Here is a 20,516-nt window from a genome sequence, read left to right on the forward strand (position 1 = left end):
GTTTTCTAATCCTTTTTTGAGGTTTTTTTTTTGGGGGGGGGGTGCAATATGCAAACTATATGTACATACAAAGTAAAGGAGAAAGATATTAAGATTAACTGACATGTCGATTAAGCCATACGTGAAAGATATTATATGCATCCTTAAATCCATGTCATTTCTTCATTATAGTGTTTTGTGTAAAAGTGGGCAGCCCAGTGAGGTCTACGGCAATGGTTAAAGAGTCTGCCCACACTGATTATGCCATTTCTTTTGATTTTGAAATAAGATATATTTCATGCTAGAAGATTTAAATTGTTTATGACCAATGTACGTATACAATTAATTTAAATTAAAGGTGTAAATCTTACTATTCTTTATTTCTTTTTAGATGAACATAACACCAAATTAAGTAACATATTGATGCTGTCAGCAATGTTATTTAACCCGATGGAATGTAAGTAATAAATCTCTGTTTCATGCTGATTCCTTTAATTGGTTGGTCATTTTTTGCAGAATATTTAAATAGGCAATTCCGCGGATGATCCCTTTCTTTGATGTCCAAAATATCTCGAACCAGAGTTAAAGCGTTTCGTAAAGGTTGCTTCATTTATCAGAAAGACGGTTTACAATAAGCGTGCCTTGACATTTACATGTGCCGAATATAGATTTAATATAACTGAAATTGGCTTCAGAAATAACACTCCAGAGCGCTGGTTGATATATATACAACTGTATATATATTTCAATTATGGACACGAATAACACCTCAATACACGTAATGTTCAACATTTCTAGTTGTGATGGAGTTTTTCTCTCTCTTAATGGACACTGCGTTTATTGGCAAGATGTGGCAATCAATGCTTTCATATTTTTACTCGGATTTTGCATCATTGCAACTAACTTTTGGATTGTGTGGATTTTGTTTTCTAGGATCAAGGATGAGGACAACTCGTTGTTTATCATTCAGAATCTCGCGGTTGCTGATACATTTACCGGCTTCATCGTCATTTATGACTCAATTTACAACGTCATGCAATTTTCAGTGTACGTCGAATGCGTTTTAAGAATAGGTCTGTTTATTTCATGTAGTTTAGCATCTGTGTTTATAATCACAGTGCTGACACTAGAAAGACTTATTAAAATCAGCAATTCATACACATATCGGAAATACATCAGCATTAAGCGAACCAGAATCGGTCTTATAATTGTATGGATGACGTCACTGGTTGTTGGACTGCTACCATTCTTCGGATGGAGTTCTAAGAATGTCCTCTACCTATGCAGCTTTTTTCGTACAATGTCAAAATCTTATATTATCTTTGTACTGACCATCCATGTGACACCTTTTCTCTGCACACTGTGTGCGTACCTGTGGATGGTTACCGTCGTACGTCGTCACGTGATCGCCATCAGACACACCCGGGGCACTGGGAGAGGACGGAACAGAAGAGGGTCCATATCGCGAGCTGTTATGACCACACTGATAGTTGTGGGAGTTTATTTCCTGTGCTGGGCACCAATTGGTAAAAGATTTCCATGAGCCTAATTTTTTGATTCACAACGGCATAGGCTCTGGTTATAAATTAAAAATTCATTCCCTTCTAGAGGAATAGTGTGTATATTAAAGACAGAAGACACATATGCAACTTTTAGTATGTTTCTTTGATAAACTATTATATCTACATGTTGAATAATTAATTGAAATTTAAAAAAAACACTGTTATATTGTAACCAAAAATCTATGGTATTTTCTTTTATGTAAGGTAAACAAAACATCCGCCGTAGATTTTAATTGTTTGATAAAAATTCCTTTTCTTTTTTCTAAAGCAAGAAAAAATATGCTTTATCAAATGAAAAACAAAATTATTCCTTAGTATAACTATAACTTACTTGTTAACTATTTGTTGACTTTTTATGTCTGTTACAGGGTTGTTCACAATCTTAGTTCTGGTGTTTGAGTTGGACAGACACCTGACAGGTAACTGGTCAGCTGACGTCGTATTCACCTACCTTTTGATCCTGGCTGTCATCAATTGTCTCTGCAATCCGCTCATATACGCCTTCAAACTGGACATCGTCCGGAGACAATTCCGATCGTCTTTTTTGTTTCGATGTTTTGCGAGTTGTCGCCGTAATTCAGGGCAGTTTCAGTAGAATTTTGTTAATCATCTTATCACGTACGTATAAGGAGTCTTTTGTCAAAAAAGCGTTTCATTGTCATGATTACAATAAGTCAAGAAATTTTAGACTTACCACATTTACATGCATAATAGAAACACATGCGTCATATGAAATGGACAACGTTTTTTTAAAGCCTTTTTAGAAAATAATTTTTAATTATATCTTCATGTGACTTTCTTTAATGACTTTCCATGTATATCGTTTTAATATTTTCATTCTTATTAAATGTCTTTTCCCGGGAGAAGTATGTTTAATGTTTAAAACATGATTGAATTGAATGACTTTATCGAATTAAATACTTGTAAAAAAAAATGTATTCAGTGTCGTATGTGGTCTCTGAGTTGGCATCAATTGGGAATTTTATTTTGCCGAGGGATTTTAAAACTTCACCAAACTTCATTTTTTAGTTTATATAAGAATCTAAGATCGTGGAACGGTTTTTTCTAAGTAGGAATACCATCCCTATCCACTGACTAAATGGGGGAGGGGTCAAAGTTCAATATCATTGTGAATCTTATAGGTCAGCATCTTCGCTAGCAGAGATGATAGGTCAGTCAAATAAGTTTCTTCAAGACCTTAATAGTTATACATGTAATAAAAATTAATGGTAAAAATAAAGACGTTTCATTTTTAAATTAAGGATCATATCAATCCAAATTGGGTATAAAGGTAACTTTTCTACGTTTTAAGATGGCTCACTACACCGTGAAATATTTTCTCAAATCAGCAGATAATTACTTAATTATGATAGATATCATAATGGATAAGAAGTATTTAAGTCTAATGGGCAACAAAATGTGCAATTTTGGATTTTTAAAAAAATACATTTTTAAAAATTCAATTCAGTTAATATGAACAAGAGCTCCAGACGCATTCGAACTCATGATTTGCGGTTCAGAAGCCCAATACTTTAACCACTTAGCTACGACGATATACAACACAATCGAACGATATAAACAGTTTAACAAAACATTTAAATTGCCATCTTGTGACGTAGTGCCTTAAAAAGTATAAGCCTTAGTGTAGATGTAGTGAGGTACCTTAAAAGTATATACTATATAGGTCGCCTTCCATGTACATCTAGCCTAACAGTAAACCAGGCAGTAAAGCCTATACATGTAGTTTAAATAAACCAGGCAGTAAAGCCTATACATGTAGTTTAAATAAGAATTTTCTTCGAATTGTCATCGTGTTTACATATCCTACATATCTGTTTAACTTACAAATTCGTTCCTAATTTAAATTTAAATGCAACTTACAGAAAACCAAAACAAAGGATATAAAAGGTTAATTCATCATTACTAGCTACAGTTATTTTCAGACGTAAATCATACTGTGCAACAAATAGCCTTTATAATGTATTCACAAAAATGCACGATTGCATTGCGTAACCAGCAAAAATGTATGGAGTTTGAAATGAATTAACTCCCCCCCCCCCCCCCCCCCACACACACACACACACTCAAACACCTCTGCAAATTCACGTGTCACTGACAATGTTTATTTTCCTCGCATCAATAACGAAAGTACATTTTAAGGAAAACTATTTCCTTCTGTTTACATGTTTAACCTGAGCACTGAGCGTATTCTCTGTAGACATTTGGAACTAATCTGATTGCTTTTATGGTAGAAGAGAATTTAGTAACAACATGAACCGTAAGTATTGCTTAAGACGTATAAAAACAGTTTGATTTTTTTTTTATTATTCACTATCAATTGACATTATGATATCGACTAGTACATTTTCTTTATGTGCTGTCGTTTTATTTATATTGTATTTTTATTTCAACCGAAAGTTCTCATTAATTTGTTACCAAAAATTATGAAATTTAGGTATTTTTCAAAGCGAAAGTTGGGTCTACCGCAATCAAAGTATTGGAGATAACGAAATGCATGAAACAGTTGACCATACTTTAACGATTCAATGGGGGATACCAAAAAGAGAATCAAAAACACCGTTTGTTTTTGTCTCATCTATTGCAATTTTTAACCTCTGTTATAATAAATGCAGGTTTAAACTTTATGCATGGGACGGGGGGAAGTCGATAGGTATCAATAAAATACAATGAAATGAGCAGTATAAATACGTGCTTGTATTCCATTTAAAGCTGCTTGGTCCGATCTTATATCAAATTTTATGCACGCTTTTAAACGATGGCTATGCTTAGTATATGTATAATAATAGACATTGCAGTAGTTTTACCCGTCAATTATGCCAAATTTCAATGAAGAAAAATACGTACAAAATTTGCTAAACAAAACAAACGACATAAAAAGGTACCGCGTTATTTCGCCTCATGTTAAATTTCACCCCTGACGACGAGACGGGTATGGCTGTATTACGAATTTGACATCGCTTTAAATAAAGGTCGAAATGATCAGACAAATTACAAATAAACATGTGTACGTTTTGTTTGCTAATATTTCTAAAGTTTTCTTTCTTTACAATCGATGCATAGCATGCGGGTTGAATAACCCCAATCATTCGGGGGACGAAACCAAGCGGTTTCCTTTTCTAAACATTCCCGTGATGCATTTTGGTTTGTTTTTTCGTTTGCCCAAAGAGAAATTATTTTATTTACTTTGAATATTTCTAACTTTGAAAGGAGACTAATTCTGCTGGTGTAAATAGGAGAAAGTCCATAACTTTCTAAGATAAATGATTTGTCTGAAAAAAATTTGATACTGTAATTGCAAAAAAAATCGGACCAAGCAGCTTTAAATAAAAATCCGCACAAGTGATTTATATCACTTGCAATCAACACAGGTGACGGGAGACAGTTCCGCAAGAAAATTTTGAAATATTGTAAGGAGAGGTTTGGAGAGTTTTCTGAGGGGTATAAATTGCTAGAATATTTATACCATTCATTTTGTGGGTAGAGCTCATGTCCATTTCATTTATATATTAGGACACCTGAGTACTCATAGCACTTTTAATCAAATATGGAAGAAAAACGCAAAACTGAACAAAATTATTAAGGATCGTGTTCGGCCTAAATAATTTAGCAAAATGACAATAAGGTTTAAAACACCTCCGGTATTTACGAAACAACTATTTTTTACAGCACGCCAACAACCTGCCAGATTTAGAGGACGTTATACAAGGCCCGGCCCACCACGTGGTGGTCGGGGGTTCAAACCCAGAACACCGCAGAGAGAAGAGTACAGTAGCCCTGGCGCGGGATATAGCATGCCCCCTTGTAACCAAAGAGATTTCTACTACAATCCTCAATCCCAACAGACGCCAGTTTATCAACAAGCCTTCAACTACGGACAGTATTCAGCATCGGGACCGTGTCCGCAAGTGGTGCCACCATATGTTCAGCCGCACCCTTTCCTCCCTCAACCAATGAATCATTATCAGCAAATTACACCACCCCCTTATTTGCCACCAACAGTATCAAATATACACTCTAGTTACACACAAGATGTACACGAGGCAAGGAAACCAATACAAGGTATAATGAACAAACTTTCACTTAATTTTATTTAATGATCAATAAATGCATTGATAAGCAGTTATGAAGTTTTGTTTTTATCTTGACAATCACCTTAAAATAACAATAATTACATTTTTGTAGCGTAAATTTTATCTTTTATCGGAAATCTTGGTATGGTATGGAACGTATATCAAAGATATGATATTGGTTTGTTTTTATTACATAAAGACTGATTGTTAGATTTAAAATATTACCTTTTTAAAGATCCACGTAATATTATTTGGTTATTTACATTACGTGATATTGTCCAGTTGTTATGGTGTTACAAATATTTATTTTGCACATTTTGAAAAGCGCTTATATCTTGCAGAAAAAAACAGAAATAAAATAGTTTTGATAATTAATAGTCTAACTAACAATAATAATTGTATGTTGAAGGAAATGCAACCATATCTGAGAGGGATCCTGTTGAATTTTTGTCGGAACTACGACCGCTGACAACTTTTCTTGAGAAAACTACAACTTCGGGTCATATATGTTTCGCTGTTGAAGTTGACGGTCGCGAATTTAAAGGCTATGGCTTGACTAAGATAGGGGCCAAACAAAATGCAGCAATTGATGCCTTAAGACATACGTTCAATATCGTCTGTACAAACACAGGTACTCTTTTTAGCTATTCATTTTTTACCGTATACTAAGTTGTTAGATTTAGTTATACATGTAGTTGCTTATCCATTTTAATTTTGTTTAGTGGACTCGGATTCTGACAACGAGAGCATTGCCAGTGAAGTTTCAAACGCAGACAGCATAGCAAATCCTAGACAGACCAGAACAATTCAGAGGTTCTCGGATGTTCAAGACGAAATGGAAAAAAACGTATTCATCTTTCTTGTCAAAGAATGTGGTGGCTGCACTAGTACTGCAATATTTAAAGAAAAATTCAATGGCCTTCGGGAAGATTTCGATGAGTGGATATTGAATAGAAAAACCATATTGGCTGTTTACAAGAAAGCTGGAAAGGCAACTTACATTGCCCCTCTCTTTAAAGGTGCCAAGGTTTGCTGTTTTTATGGAGGTAACAAATCTTGTAGGAATCAAACCTGCTGGCATTTTCATATATGCAAGTTTGATCTTTTTGGGCGCTGTAAAAAGGGTATAAAATGTCGGTTTGAGCATAATTTCGAAACAGGAAATAACAAGGACATTAAGTTTAGATTGGGCCTTGATGAATTTTCGGATAGAGAAATCAAAATAATTCTGCAATGTAGATATCCTCAAGTATGCCCTGCCTCGCAATGTGAAGCACCAACTCCATTTGATTGTCCGTTTCTTCACACTTGTTTCAATTTTTTAAAAAACAAATGTAAGGATTCGAAGTGTGAAAAAGGTCATACATTGTCAGATCGTCACAATAAGTGGGTTCTATCTGTTTATGGAATGAAAAAATGGTCAGAAGAAAAACTAAACCCTCTGATTGGTTTGCGGAAAATACCTAATGATGATACAAAAATAGTACATGTATCTCCTGATGAAGAACACGATCTGGCATCGGATTTTGAGTCCTTTTTGGTAGAGAACGAAGCAGAAGGAGAGGATGACAAAAATGTGGATGTTTATAATGGTGTAGGTCACAGGTTGAAACTAAAATGACTATCTGACTCTAATATGACTACTGAAAAGGTAATTGAATTACATATCATTCATTCCTCTTTCCAGACACTCAATTTAGCTTTCAATTTCAACGGCACATGTTCATGTTGGAAGTGGAATAATTGAAAAATTAAATCAAAGCGGGAGAGACTTATTTTCTGTACATTAACAGATTTGGACCACTTCACATTATCCACTGGTCACTACTGAGACAGAGACTACGTTGAAGCACTAAGGACCAAATATAGCACTCAACTGGCTGAATTGCACATTTTGTCATCATCAACAGATATAGACCTCTGCACATTAACCATGGCCCACTATATAGGAAAAGAGATAGACTTGTAGCACAAAGGACCAATCTCAGGATTAAAATCAGGATTAAAGTTTTCAACATTACGTTAAAAATATTTAACCAATGAACCCACATTTCTGAGCACATTTATACAAAACTTAAAATAACTATATTCACCAGTTAGTGATGATATCAATAACTTGCATTAAAGTGATTTTTCGTTAAAATGGGCATTACATACGTTTATTTTTCCCATTGATATTTCATTAAATTTAATTCGTTTAGTTATCATGGAGTGAAATTTCGATAGACTATTACTGAAAACATATTGTAAAAACGTTCAAGATTACATTCCTTTATTTGTTATTCATTTGCAATATTTTCTATCACATTTTAAATTAAAAAAAGATTGATAAAATTGACTCACTTCAACTGAAGTTTTACTCCATGTCATATGTCACTCATGCTTATAGTGATAGTTACTATTGTGTACGATTCTTATGATGCATCATTATCGGGAATTAGTCTTGGGAGTTTCGATATTTTTTATTCACACTACCGGCGGGCGGCAAAAGTTCAAATAAAATGCTTTTATACCATCTACAGTATTTTAGTCTTATTCTCGCCGGATTAACAGAAACATTTCCCCCGGTACGGTGATATGGCTGTAGTGAACAAAACTCACATTCTTATAGAAGAACAAAACAATATATTTACATTCTACTGTGTTTTTCCATTAAATTCCGTGATGTTTAAATGCCTCTAAATGCAACACCTATTCACTGCGTATGAATTTACGAGTAATTTACATAAGTAGTTCTCAAACAGTGAATTCTATGTTATCGGTTAAAAATGCATTTCATTTATGTTGTCAAAACACCATGATTTATAATTATTCAACAAAAAAGTCGACTTTATTGTTAAAAGCAACATTTCAAGAGTTATTTATCATGGAATATATTTTTATGCTCGTCAATCTCATCTCAACAGTCTATATGAAATCAAGTTTAAACCGGTTTTACAAAACAGCTGTTCTTGCTGTTACTTATTCACTCCCTCCGCGATATGCACTTTATATCGATTTATTTAAGTAAACAATTGATTTCTTCAGTAAGGGAATGTAAATATAAGCATTAAATGATTTATTTTTGACGTCGTCGTGTCAATAACTGCCGTCAGGTGAGCAGACAAATTATTATAACGCGCTAACGCGCGTTATTCTATTTGTCTGCTCACCTGACGGCAGTTATTGACACGACGACGTCAAAAATAAATCATTCAATGCTATAATAAAATCGCAGTTAAAATCTTGAATACAATTTTGGATAATCAAAGATGTATGAAAATTTTATTTGATAATTTTTTAATGTTGTAACGAATGCTGTATACCCATTTATCTTTAGAAATTGCAAATACGAACTATATAGCGTTTTACGGTGAATAGTAAGTAATTCATTGTAATGCTAGATAAATGTAAAAATAAAAGCTATTTCACATTTAAATGTTTACAGTTGAATGTTGTAATTTTGTAATTAAGACATTTTCAGTATTACAAATACTACTTTAAATAAACTGTATGACAAAGCTAACAATTAAGTAACAAGTAAGTAACAAGTGAATGCGAAGTAAGGCAGCATGCTATCTGTGCAAAATAATAAAGATGTCTGGGAAATCCATTCACAGGATAAATATATTTTATATTTCATTGATTGTTGTTTTCTTTATTCTTTGCTACAAACATTTTACTACAATGTGTAATTCATGCATTTAGAACTCCGTGCAACCTGAATGCCTCGATCGGAAAGCAACCGACCGTAACTTTCTCAACCGGTATATACATGTATACCCCAGAGGCAGTAGAGAAGCGTTCGAAACTTATATGGCGACCAAATACTTTTATGAATTCATGTCAGCTTTAATGTGAATTGTGAGGTTATCATTATAGAAAACTTCATCTTATAATTTATGATTTAAAATCTTCGACATCTCAACACTTGAATTGTCTATAGGAAAAGTGGCAAACTCCTTGTTTTATAATTCAAAATTCAGAATAACTTACTCTGGGGGAATATATTTAATTCTCAGAATTTACTATTTTATGAAGCAGGGGAAAGGTTTTGAATGATAAATGAGCTGACATGTTGGACATAAGTATATATAAATATAGGATACATATACATGTATTGTGTGTAAGTAAAAGTAATAAGGTTGTTTTATCTTTAATGTATTTATAAGACTTGACGGTCTTAGGTTTCACTCATTTGAAGCTATATGTAGATACAAGCAAATTTTATATTATCAATATGAGTGGCTGTTTGGAATTAAAATAATTATCACAATATACGAATGTACAACTGGAGTAAAAATCCACAAGATACGTGTACTTAGAGGATTATCAACATTGAATGATCAGAATATCCATGGAAAAGGGGATTTCGGGGTCTATAGGAGGACAAAAAAGTTCTGTCGTAAACAGAGACATTTAAAACATATACGTCCCTGTCGTAAATAACATTAACAGCTCAAATATGTCCTCCTTTACAGTATACACTCCAGTATTGTAACAGTCATATTGTTATCTTTATACAAATATTATGACTAAGATAAAAAAAAATATTAACATGAAAAAATCCCCAGAATCATTTATGATTTTTACTATCCAATTTCAACAATAAACCAAAAGTAAGCGGTGGATCACCTTGACCTTGTTTACGAAAATTGGAACATCTGCCGCTGACGTGCACTTCATATATTGATGTTACACGTATGCATTTATTGCACGAATTTGATTTCATGTGAGCGTGTTTAGATAACGTTAAAACCTTGTGAGTTCTTATCGAATTGCCTTTTAGATCTTCTGCCTTTTGCGTCTGGCGTTTCTGAAGTATGTTGGATATCTAAGGTCTTTTCAATGGCTTGCAGGTTAGTGATGAGAGGTTCAATTCTGATTAACTTACCGAATTAATCGATATTAATATGCACAGATATTAATCTTTTATTGATAACGTGATTAAAATGAATATTTGTTCATGCGTTTAGACATGTATGGTGTTCCGTTAGGGCCACTTGCAACTTCTCACTTTCGAAGATGCGACAGCAAAGCGCAAAAATCCGAAGGCGAAAGTGCTAATTAATAAGAAGAATCGGTACTACTATCGCTCCTTCGCCTTTGCAACTTTGCAGTCTCGCCTTTTTGTACTTTTGCCTCCCCCCCCCCTCTCTCTCTCTCTCTCTCTCTGATGCATTCATAAAATCTTGATGCAGGTAGCAGATTCGCCCTGAGGTTTGTTAAATGCTTTCGGATGTTATTAGTACACATGCGCAAGACAGTGACAGCGCTAACATTTATGGGGACATACGCAACAATTTTTTTCCCCTATTACTCCTGTAATTTATGAAATAAAAAAATATTTAAAAAATACCCCAGACTCAAATCATTAGGCCATCAACATGCCTAAAATACAAGAAATTCAATAGACATGGGACTGAGATGTGGCCTCTACATACATGTAACCAATACCATGTAAAATCAACAAAATATACACTTTACGAATAGGACTATTTTTGCCGCAGACTCCATATTTATAGCTATAATTATCATTAAACGATATCGTGAGCTCCATACATGTAAAGAGACGAAGGCAAAGAAGCGATAGTAGTATCGCTCCTTCGCCACCGCACCTTCACATCTTCGGACTTTCGCTCCTTCGCCTTCACACCTTTGCACTATCACCTTCGCATCATCCCCCTAAATGGTGCGAATAACCCCATCGAAGCACCACAGACTTAAACATGTATTAGTTAACTCAACGCGTGGTAAAGTGTTTTTGTCACACATGTAGTTGAGCTTTGTAGCTTTTTAATCCACATTGAAATATAATAATACCTTTACAAAATATTGATTACTAGTTATTATTTCAACTTTTCAAAAGTTTATATCTCGGTATTACTAACTCTTTTATCAATAAGAAGAGCAAATCTTTATTTATATGAGAAAACTTTATAATTGTTTATATACACTACATGCCCACTGGGATGATTTCAACAGAGAAAAGTGTTGCAACCGGAATTAAGCAAGATGGGTTGTCAACATCAGATCTATCTTGAATTTTTATATAAGATTTGTTTGGCTATAAACAATTATTTACTTACTAAAGAAAAAAATCATATATTTAACTTTGTAATTTAAACAGTATGCTTAATTTCATACAGAATTATTCTTCTTGAAAATTAATATAGTCTAAAATTAGTTACGAATATCCTGTCCTCTCTAGTTACATGTATTGGATTTATGTTAATGTCAACCAAGTTGAGGTGGTCCATTCCTAAAGCATTAGAGTCGTGGTTTAAAACGATCTTTGATTTTATAATTCACAAACTATGAATTTGCATTGGACTTTTCAAATATGTAAATGAAATACACATAAGGTCAACAGAGGCAAGATATAATATTTTAGAAGACCTTTTACAATATAAGGCGCACATTTATGTAATGATCTGTCTCTATTCTTGGCTTTTCTTTGTACCGCCTGTGTCATCTAACTTTAGAAACTTTTAAATGTGCTTACCGAAAAAAATATTTTCAATTGACGTTGCCTGTACTTTATTTTCATTGATATTTGTATAATTTATGGCTATATTTTTGGCAAATAGTTTGACATAGATGTAATGCACATTTATTTTGCATGTTTTTGTATGTGCTTTCAGTTTCTATATGTAGTTGTTGTCTGTAAATACGTTTTTGATTAAATACTGCTATTTTTTTTCGTAATCGAAAGCAAGCATTCCATTTTATTAACTTAATAAGTAAATTTGTTTACATGTATTTCAAATGTTTGTTTGAAATTGGAGAGAAGAATGAAGTTGACTATTAATCAGATTTATCAATCATCCATTAAATTTAATGGCGCCTTGGTAAAGTATTCTCAAATATGAGTTCTGAATTCTAAATTGATGCATGATATATGACTAGATAGTTTATCAAGTTTATATATTTTTACAATTAACAAGATCATGATAATAATGATGAAAAAACCCAACTCTTTTAAATTTGTTTCCAACTTGTTACAACGAATTTTCCACTTATAGTTGTAGAGAAAGGCAGAGATACACAAAGAATAAATTTGATGGAAACCAGGAATCGGATTATTCAGAGGAAGAAGTGTTTGATAATCTTGTTGAATCTGGTGGTTTAGTAAGCGTGTCCCAATATATGAAAGACAATACATATTTGAACGAAAACTTCATCCAGTGGCTTTCAAAACGCCGAGATCAAATTTCGGTATACAAAAGACATGGTACCCCCCTTTGTATTGCTCCGTTTGAAAAAAATGCAACAATATGTTTCGAACATATTGATGGAGAATGTACTCGCTTGAATTGTCGACATTTCCATATTTGCAAGTTTTACCTTAATGGTGTTTGCAGATATGGCAGAAGATGCTATAAGAGTCACGGCTTTTTTGATGATCATAATAAACAAATAATAGAAAACCTCGCACTCGATAATTTTTCGGAAAAGGAAATTCGGACCATTATTTTATGCCGATACCCACAAGTCTGTCGCAATGAAGCATGTTCTTTGGGAGAAGATTGTCCATACCTCCATATTTGCTACGATTTTATAAATAACAAATGTGATGATTTTGGCTGCGAAAGGGGACATAGTTTTGAGACTCCTCACAACAAATGGGTTCTTAAAGTGTATAAAATGGACCGATGGCCGAAAGAAAAAATAGTCTCGATGAAAGTCATTCTAAATATGCCCAAAACCCAAAATCGCATACATTATTCTAGTCAATCTACACAGTATGGCTATGATATCCAATCAGATGACCTGGCATACAAAGAAGGAATGGTTGAAATGACATCAAAACGAAAGCAAAGAAACGCTAACACTGCAGTTCCATCAGGTACCAAAATTATTTAAAAAATTACCCCTTGGAAAAGTATCTTGATATCCTTTGAATGTTCCATTTAAAAAGAAAATAAAAAAACATGATTGTATTGCTTAAATTGTTTGCAGAAAAGTATTCATTTCCTACATTCAGCACTGAAACTGACGATGATGCCGACAAGAAAAATATTTGTCTGGGACAGTTAGTAGGGGACTGTCAGAGAAAAAACTGCGATGGACATCATATCCGTCTTCCCTACTTGTGGCAAATTCACATCCTTGGAAAATGGATCAGTTTTGGTGATGAAGAAAATCAAACAGTAGAGCAACGATACTGCAGTCTTGAAAAGACCGCAAATGGACAGGCAAGTTTTCCTAGAATGGTAAAGATTTTAGATAAAATAGAGCAAAAATATTAATCTGATATAAAATTATTTTTAAAAAAAGACATATCTTAATGCATACATGTTTTGTAGGTTATCTTAAATGGAAATGTATACCAAATTGACATAAAATTTGAAGAAGGTTACGGTACAATCGTACCAAAATCCCGATCAATATCTGGTCGGTTGAATGTTCGACGACTTTCTACAGTGTCCTTCGCCACGGAAAATACTCCAGTACAAAGAGGGTCATTTCATACTCAGTGGAGGTGGCACTTTCTTAATGACCATAAACAATGGGTGCTCTTTGATAAGGTTAGAGCTTACTAGTACATGTAATTATATATACATCAAACTTACGACACAACATTGTTTTACTTTTGATTGTTTTAATTTTAGTTTAATAAGTACAATTGTTGAACAGAATCATCGCTTTCTTTAAGTAGTTTTTAAACACAATGTAAAATGCTTCAATTGTCATAGTATTTAAAATGGTTTCGATATGGTTTATTTTACAGTTCGAAAGAAAATAATGAAAGTTGTTTAGTTTACTGTTACTATAATAACAAGAATTCACATGTTAATCAATATTTAATTTGCAACCATTAATGTATATATGGATAAAAGAATCTCGAATACGACCCCTGTGTTTGACCAACGTTCCAAGCAATAGAAGCTGACTCCAAAAAACGTTACCGTGAAAGCAAAAAATCATTAAATTAAATGTTCCATGAGCATTAGAATCATCCATACTTTGCTACATTACTAGTGTCGGATCTTAAGATAATTATATTAATAAACATTCATTTCGTAATATATTGGTAAACAGCAGAAATTCTCTCTTTTTTACAAGTCGTCTAAAAATGTATCTGTACATCTACTTATAGTCAATTTTCCTTACGAAGTACCGATAACTAACTGTGTAAACTTCAGAATTGCTAAAGAAATTTGAGATATCTCAATTGATTTTAGAGTAACAAAGTTAAAAAATAAAATTTACGTTGTCTTGTAATATTATCGTTGACAAGGATTGTTTCTCCTCATATGCTTACAAAAATGCCTAAACAGTATGTCTGCACCTTAACTACGTGTTTCCTGTTTTGTTGTACCGCCTGTGAACACATTAAATAAACAGATCTTATATATATATATATATATATATATATATATATATATATATATATATATATATATATATAAGCACATGGAAATTCACTTTTGTTGGAGCTATATATATATTCACTTTTGTTGGATATATATATATATATATATATATATATATATATATATATATATATATATATATATATATATATATATATATATATATATATAGCATTGTAAGATGTTCTACTTATATTTATTCAAAATAGATTTGGTATTACAAAAGTTATAGTGAGTGATAAATATGACAGCAAGCAAATAAAAAAAGATGGTAGGTTCGCACATTATATCTTAAACACCGTAACAAAGAAGAGACAGTTGGTGAAATTATATTTTCTAAGAGAAATTGAAAACATTTCTTCTTTATTTTTTCCTTTATGAGCTGCAAGTGTCAAAGTTAGGTATATTGCTTGTTTAGATTGATGGTATGTTTTTAAATCTTTCTTCTGTTCTAAGGATGAACTCCAGTACACTTTGGAGAGAAAATATATCGCTGGACAGAAGAGTTATTTGTTCACCAGAAAAAGTAATCGATTCAAATACAGAATCAATTTTCCTCATTTGAAACAAGCAAACCTTGATTCGAACACAGTCCGCGATATTATAAGACGACCTCTATTCGTGCCTATAGCTGACGTGTGTTTCCAGCGATAGTAAGTGATGTGATATTGTTGAATTCTTTTTTAATAATTTTCTACATAGATATAGGGGCTGCTAAGATTAATAATAAACAAATTATATAAGATATTTTAGTTATATTAATAGCTGCAATATTTTCTAGCAGACCATGGTTTAAAAGGGCTTGATGGTCAGGGTCATTGTTAGACTATCAAACTCATTAAGATGAAGAGCTTTGTATAAACTTGTAGAATAATCTTAAAATTCAAAAGCTAAAATATTAATATTTGATAAAAAATATAATATTTAAAAACTTAGGTACATGTAGATCTGATGGATAATTCGTTTACCATCTAGCCTTTTTTAAAGAAAATGTAATTTTAGAAAAAAAATTAAATGAAACCAATTTACATAAATACTGTGGTTTCATCATTATTCGTTGAATAGTAATCATAGTGGATATCGTTGTTAAGTTGATTTACGTATCCTTGAAACTGTGATTTTAATGAAATCCACGAAAAATGATGGCATTGAATATTAATGAAACCACAGTATCTAGTTTTACTAGTAATATTTAGAAAAACCATTGATATTCACTTAATATTATTATGGCTTTCTGAAAAGTAGGCTATTAAAACAAATTCGTTAATAAAAGAATACACAAGACGTTTGCGCTTTTTACTCAAAACTGCAATTGTAGCTGTGAGGAAAAAAGTATGTTTTACAAATACTTTGTAGCAGCCATCTTGCATATCATTTTAGTCCTCAAACGTTAAGAGTCCTCTTTTCTGACCCACATCCTCCAGAATGGAATGCATTAGACATGGCGCACGAGTTTGAACTGATTGAGCTAGAGGAAAAGCTTCCAGAATTTGATGGCGTTAAGACAGCTTTTTTCGCCACGTTAGATCAGAAAAACTTTAATATTTGCAACATTTATCGCATTCAGAATCTGGCGCTTTGGAATGAGTTCAACATGTAAGTAGAAACGTACAGTGTATATTGTCATTGTATTTTTTATTTCCTTGCAACTCAGTTTGGTAGTTTCAATCATTTTTCGAACACAGGAAAAAGGTAAATCTAGAAAAAACTCATGCAAAGAAAGCTGGGAGACTTGAGGAAAGACGCCTTTTTCATGGTACCGATTCTTACGACACCTGTTTTGGGATATGCACGAACAACTTCGATTTCCGTTTAAGCGGCAAAAATGCAACCGTGTTCGGGAAGGGCTCTTATTTTGCTGTTTCGGCTAAATATAGTCACAACTACACAAAAGGTCCTATTCATTTGATGTTTCAAGCCCGGGTCCTGATAGGAAGCTTCGCAAAAGGAAGAGAAGATATGACCTGTCCTCCCATTATCAAGGGAGCAGGCCACAGACGATACGATTCATGTGTTGATAATACTACTTGTCCATCAATATTTGTTATCTTCGACAGAAATCAATGTTTTCCGGAATATCTGATTGCTTATAAGGACAACTGCAGCATGTGTGAAGAGAATCGTAAAAACAGTAATAAACGCACACCTATTGGTTTTGGGTACAACCAAAAGTCGTACATATGATAAAAAGTGACTTACGTTTGTATAATCTCATTTAGTGTTTGACCGCTGAACCAACCTTAGACTCACACTTTGATAAAATAGTTTAAAAGTATGATATCAACCACCAACCTCTGTCATAGCTCCTTCGTATTTTTAGAATTGCATATCTAAATTATTAAGCAAATGCAAGTCGTGTTACTCATTTCTAGAGCGACTTGATAACGCCAATGACTTTAAGTTTCTTTCTCATGATGGGGGGGGGGGTGTTCAAACATTGCAAGTACGAGTACCAAGGGTCAATAGGAGTTCAATATTCAACACCTTCTGACTTAATGAGTCCATCTACGTCTGGCAGGGTTAAGGTAGCTACCGTCTTTTTTAAAATGTAGCTTTAAACCAACGAGAAATCTGATTTGGTTGAATTTGTTATTTTTGCAATAACTGTTTGCGCAACTTCTCACGTTGTTTTAACATAGTTTAATATTGAAAACAAGTAATAATTGAGTACAGAAATTTATTTTTTGTGTCTTCTTAAAATGCTTTAATAAGATATTGTAAATTGTTTTGATATTTTTTCCGAAAGAATTTTTTCTTTATAACTTTTGTGTTGTGCAAGTATTTTTTGTTGCATCTAATTAACATGTAAACGAGCTTGGAAAGTTAATTGTTTGTCTGTTTTACACTATGTTATCATTGTTTTCGATTGAAAATGTAGCGTAGAAAATATATGTCAGCTATGAATTTAATATTTCGTGAAAATACGGCATTCTTGATATTTTGGACTTCATTACATGAATGATATTTAAATATTGCAGCATTTTTTGGTTTCATCTTATGACTTCCAATAGAAATGCTGTACATAAAGGTTTCTCTTTCACATCTTAGTTTTTCGGTCTTACAGTGTATTTAATTTTGATTCTATGTAATACTATTATTGAAGCATTGATGTTAAAAGACAATTCTTTGATAAAAAAAAAATTAAATTAAAATCTACATTTTTTTTATTCCCCTTCAATTTTACTAAGAATGTGGTTGATTTTTTTTCATTTAGATGTGCATTTTATCTTATCAATAAAAGATGTTTCTTTTCTTTAAAAAAACCTGTAATACTTTAACCAAACGATTGTAGTTATTTTATAATATTGTAATTAATCAATTAGGTTTTAAAATATGTGATACAATATAGATTTTTCTTCCACTTGAAGGTGGCCCAACACATGAATATAAAACTTGATTGTTCTATAGTATTATTCTGAATTATATTCTTTAAATATTACTTTGTATTATGATTTTACTAATAAGAGACCATTTTTTCGTAATTTATTTTAAATGTTATTTTTTTCTTTTTGTATTTTTTTTTCAGATATATTAGAAATAGCTTTTTTAGCAAAAATTGTTTACGGGTTTACCGCTTGGTCCTAATGAATGCATATTTAGAATTATGTAATATTTAATGTCAAGAAGGCTAAGTGCAACTTCGTAACTTTTTAAAAACAAAACATATTTATAAAAATCATTCTATTTATAAAAATAGGAATACTAAACAGACAATTATTGGCACTGTGAGAGTGTTACTTTGTTTAAGATGCACAAAATTTCATCAGGAAGTCTGTTTGTAAAGAATAACCATCAAATACTTTATATGCAACATTCAAAACTTCGCTCATTCTCGATTTTTTAATCGCTTGTACAAAATGTAATTTTGGGTTTTTTTCTTTTAATAATAACAACAATAATCATTACAATACACAAATATATTTTTTTGGTAGTTTAAATTAAGTCCTCAACTTTTTAAAGATGCATGGTCACAATTTCGGTCAAATTCTTTTTTTCTGTTTTAATCATTTACAATGCTTAAAAAGTAAATTTCTGATGATCAGTCGAATTTAAGAGTCATTTGTAAATGTCTTAGCAAGATACAGGGCTCACAATTCTTTGTCATGTAAACAAAGCTTGTGTCCTGTTTTTGCTTACATTGGTTCAATATACCAGTAAAAAGTCTTTTTTTAAGGTCATTCGTCTATTTTCTTATTAATTTTAGGCATATATAAACAGTTCTAACGTTTAACACTGAAAAGCTTTGTTTACATAGCAAATTATAGATGCCAAAGAATTGTAAGCTCTGATATTATTTGATAAAGAAAATATTCTAAGTGGTTGACATATGGACATTTGTTTATCAATTTCTAAAATAAAAAAAGAGTCCCAGCCCCCTACGCCACATCGGGTTTTCGGTCAAATACTCCTTATATTTCATACACGTGAGATGGTTTTCTTTTATTAATGTAGATTTTTTATTCACATGGAGTGATTTTGAACGAAAAAACTTGGTAGTTCTGCAGTAGGAATTGAAATTTTTAATAAAATACCCTGAAAATAATACGTGGCGTCTACCCCAACTGCATATTGTCGAATGTTTGAGCTTTTCTAAAGATATCTCAACTCCCATGTTACTAGAGGTGGTTTATCATTAATCACTGTCTGCCGTGCCATACTTTTGGTAATCAAAATCGATTAAATTTAAACTTAATAGGTCTTTAAATACTTGATGACCTACGTTCACCGCTTCAAAATCATTATAATTATTTGTTACACCAATTACAGCCCCTTATGTGTGATTCTACACGGTGATTAAGTACCAAACAGAATCTTTGAAAATAATTGTGAATACGGGTATGGGAGACAATGTTAAAGGAGCAGTAATAGCATTAAGCGTCACACTGTCGTTCTAATTTTCTCAAAAATTGTTTTAAAAAAAATGGTTGTAGTGTTTTATCTTTGCAAATAAAGTCAACAATTACTGGAGATACACATATGGGCGGAGTTATCAAAACCAAGAGTGTAAATAAGTTATTGAAAAGGCAATTTCAACATATAATTTTGAATTTGCATTAAATAACACATTTTTTCTAATACAAAGCCATTACTTTTGTCACTAAAAGTGATAAAAGCACATTCATTCTTAATAAGCTACTTCTAGCATTTGGAATAAAATGAAAGTGCAGTTGATAAATGAACAAGTACTGGTACACCAGTCTGACCAAGAACTTCCAGTTTCTCGGGGACGTTTAATTTATATGATATACCAACTAGATGTACACAAGCATTCAAGTTTCTTTCCTGGAAATTTAGATTCTGGAGGATACGCTTTTGAGACCGTGCACGCAGTATCTGCATTTCTAGGTTTATAGGCCTGCACTCCCACTTCTAACCGACCCATAATCTCCATTTTGAGATAGGACTTTTGCGCACGTCCTTATTCCAGAATGGTTTGTGTAGTTTACTAGACCGGCTCTTTCACGAATCATTTTAATCATGGATTTTCATTTATAAACACCAACAAGTTGCGAGCCGTAACTAAA

The 20,516-nt window shown here is 32.5% G+C and overlaps 3 protein-coding genes across 4 annotated transcripts; all 3 read left to right on the top strand.

Annotated features, from left to right (window-relative positions):
- Window positions 1-193: 193 nt before the first annotated feature.
- On the top strand, window positions 194-3,320 carry LOC128189805 (adenosine receptor A3-like). Its single transcript, XM_052861570.1, has 2 exons — window positions 194-1,505; window positions 1,910-3,320. Exons 1-2 carry the CDS (start codon window positions 731-733, stop codon window positions 2,134-2,136), a joined length of 1,002 nt encoding a protein of 333 aa, XP_052717530.1. The 5' UTR covers window positions 194-730; the 3' UTR covers window positions 2,137-3,320.
- A 316-nt stretch (window positions 3,321-3,636) lies between these two features.
- LOC128187209 (uncharacterized) lies at window positions 3,637-8,149 on the top strand. Of its 2 annotated transcripts, XM_052857481.1 has the most exons (5): window positions 3,637-3,819; window positions 5,229-5,621; window positions 6,042-6,263; window positions 6,355-7,283; window positions 7,426-8,149. In XM_052857481.1, the coding sequence occupies exons 1-4, from the start codon at window positions 3,813-3,815 to the stop codon at window positions 7,251-7,253; spliced, it is 1,521 nt and encodes a 506-aa protein (XP_052713441.1). In that variant the 5' UTR covers window positions 3,637-3,812; the 3' UTR covers window positions 7,254-7,283; window positions 7,426-8,149. The 2 variants fall into 2 exon arrangements, with proteins under 2 accessions (XP_052713441.1, XP_052713440.1); XM_052857480.1 differs by having other exon boundaries at window positions 6,355-8,149.
- A 2,096-nt stretch (window positions 8,150-10,245) lies between these two features.
- LOC128187208 (protein mono-ADP-ribosyltransferase PARP12-like) lies at window positions 10,246-20,255 on the top strand. Its single transcript, XM_052857479.1, has 7 exons — window positions 10,246-10,470; window positions 12,637-13,460; window positions 13,574-13,809; window positions 13,921-14,142; window positions 15,448-15,644; window positions 16,372-16,587; window positions 16,677-20,255. Exons 1-7 carry the CDS (start codon window positions 10,460-10,462, stop codon window positions 17,173-17,175), a joined length of 2,205 nt encoding a protein of 734 aa, XP_052713439.1. The 5' UTR covers window positions 10,246-10,459; the 3' UTR covers window positions 17,176-20,255.
- The last annotated feature ends 261 nt before the right edge of the window (window positions 20,256-20,516 follow it).

Source organism: Crassostrea angulata, chromosome 6, assembly GCF_025612915.1.
Source record: "Crassostrea angulata isolate pt1a10 chromosome 6, ASM2561291v2, whole genome shotgun sequence".
NCBI classification, from domain to species: domain Eukaryota; kingdom Metazoa; phylum Mollusca; class Bivalvia; order Ostreida; family Ostreidae; genus Magallana; species Magallana angulata.

Coding starts and splice junctions, on each gene's coding strand:
- LOC128189805 (XM_052861570.1), top strand. CDS start 731: ATGGACACGAATAACACCTCAATACACGTAATGTTCAACATTTCTAGT. Junction 1,506..1,909: donor CCTGTGCTGGGCACCAATTG/GTAAAAGATTTC, acceptor TGTCTGTTACAG/GGTTGTTCACAATCTTAGTT.
- LOC128187209 (XM_052857480.1), top strand. Junction 5,622..6,041: donor GGCAAGGAAACCAATACAAG/GTATAATGAACA, acceptor TGTATGTTGAAG/GAAATGCAACCATATCTGAG. Junction 6,264..6,354: donor TATCGTCTGTACAAACACAG/GTACTCTTTTTA, acceptor AATTTTGTTTAG/TGGACTCGGATTCTGACAAC.
- LOC128187208 (XM_052857479.1), top strand. Junction 13,461..13,573: donor TAACACTGCAGTTCCATCAG/GTACCAAAATTA, acceptor AATTGTTTGCAG/AAAAGTATTCATTTCCTACA. Junction 14,143..15,447: donor AATGGGTGCTCTTTGATAAG/GTTAGAGCTTAC, acceptor TTCTGTTCTAAG/GATGAACTCCAGTACACTTT.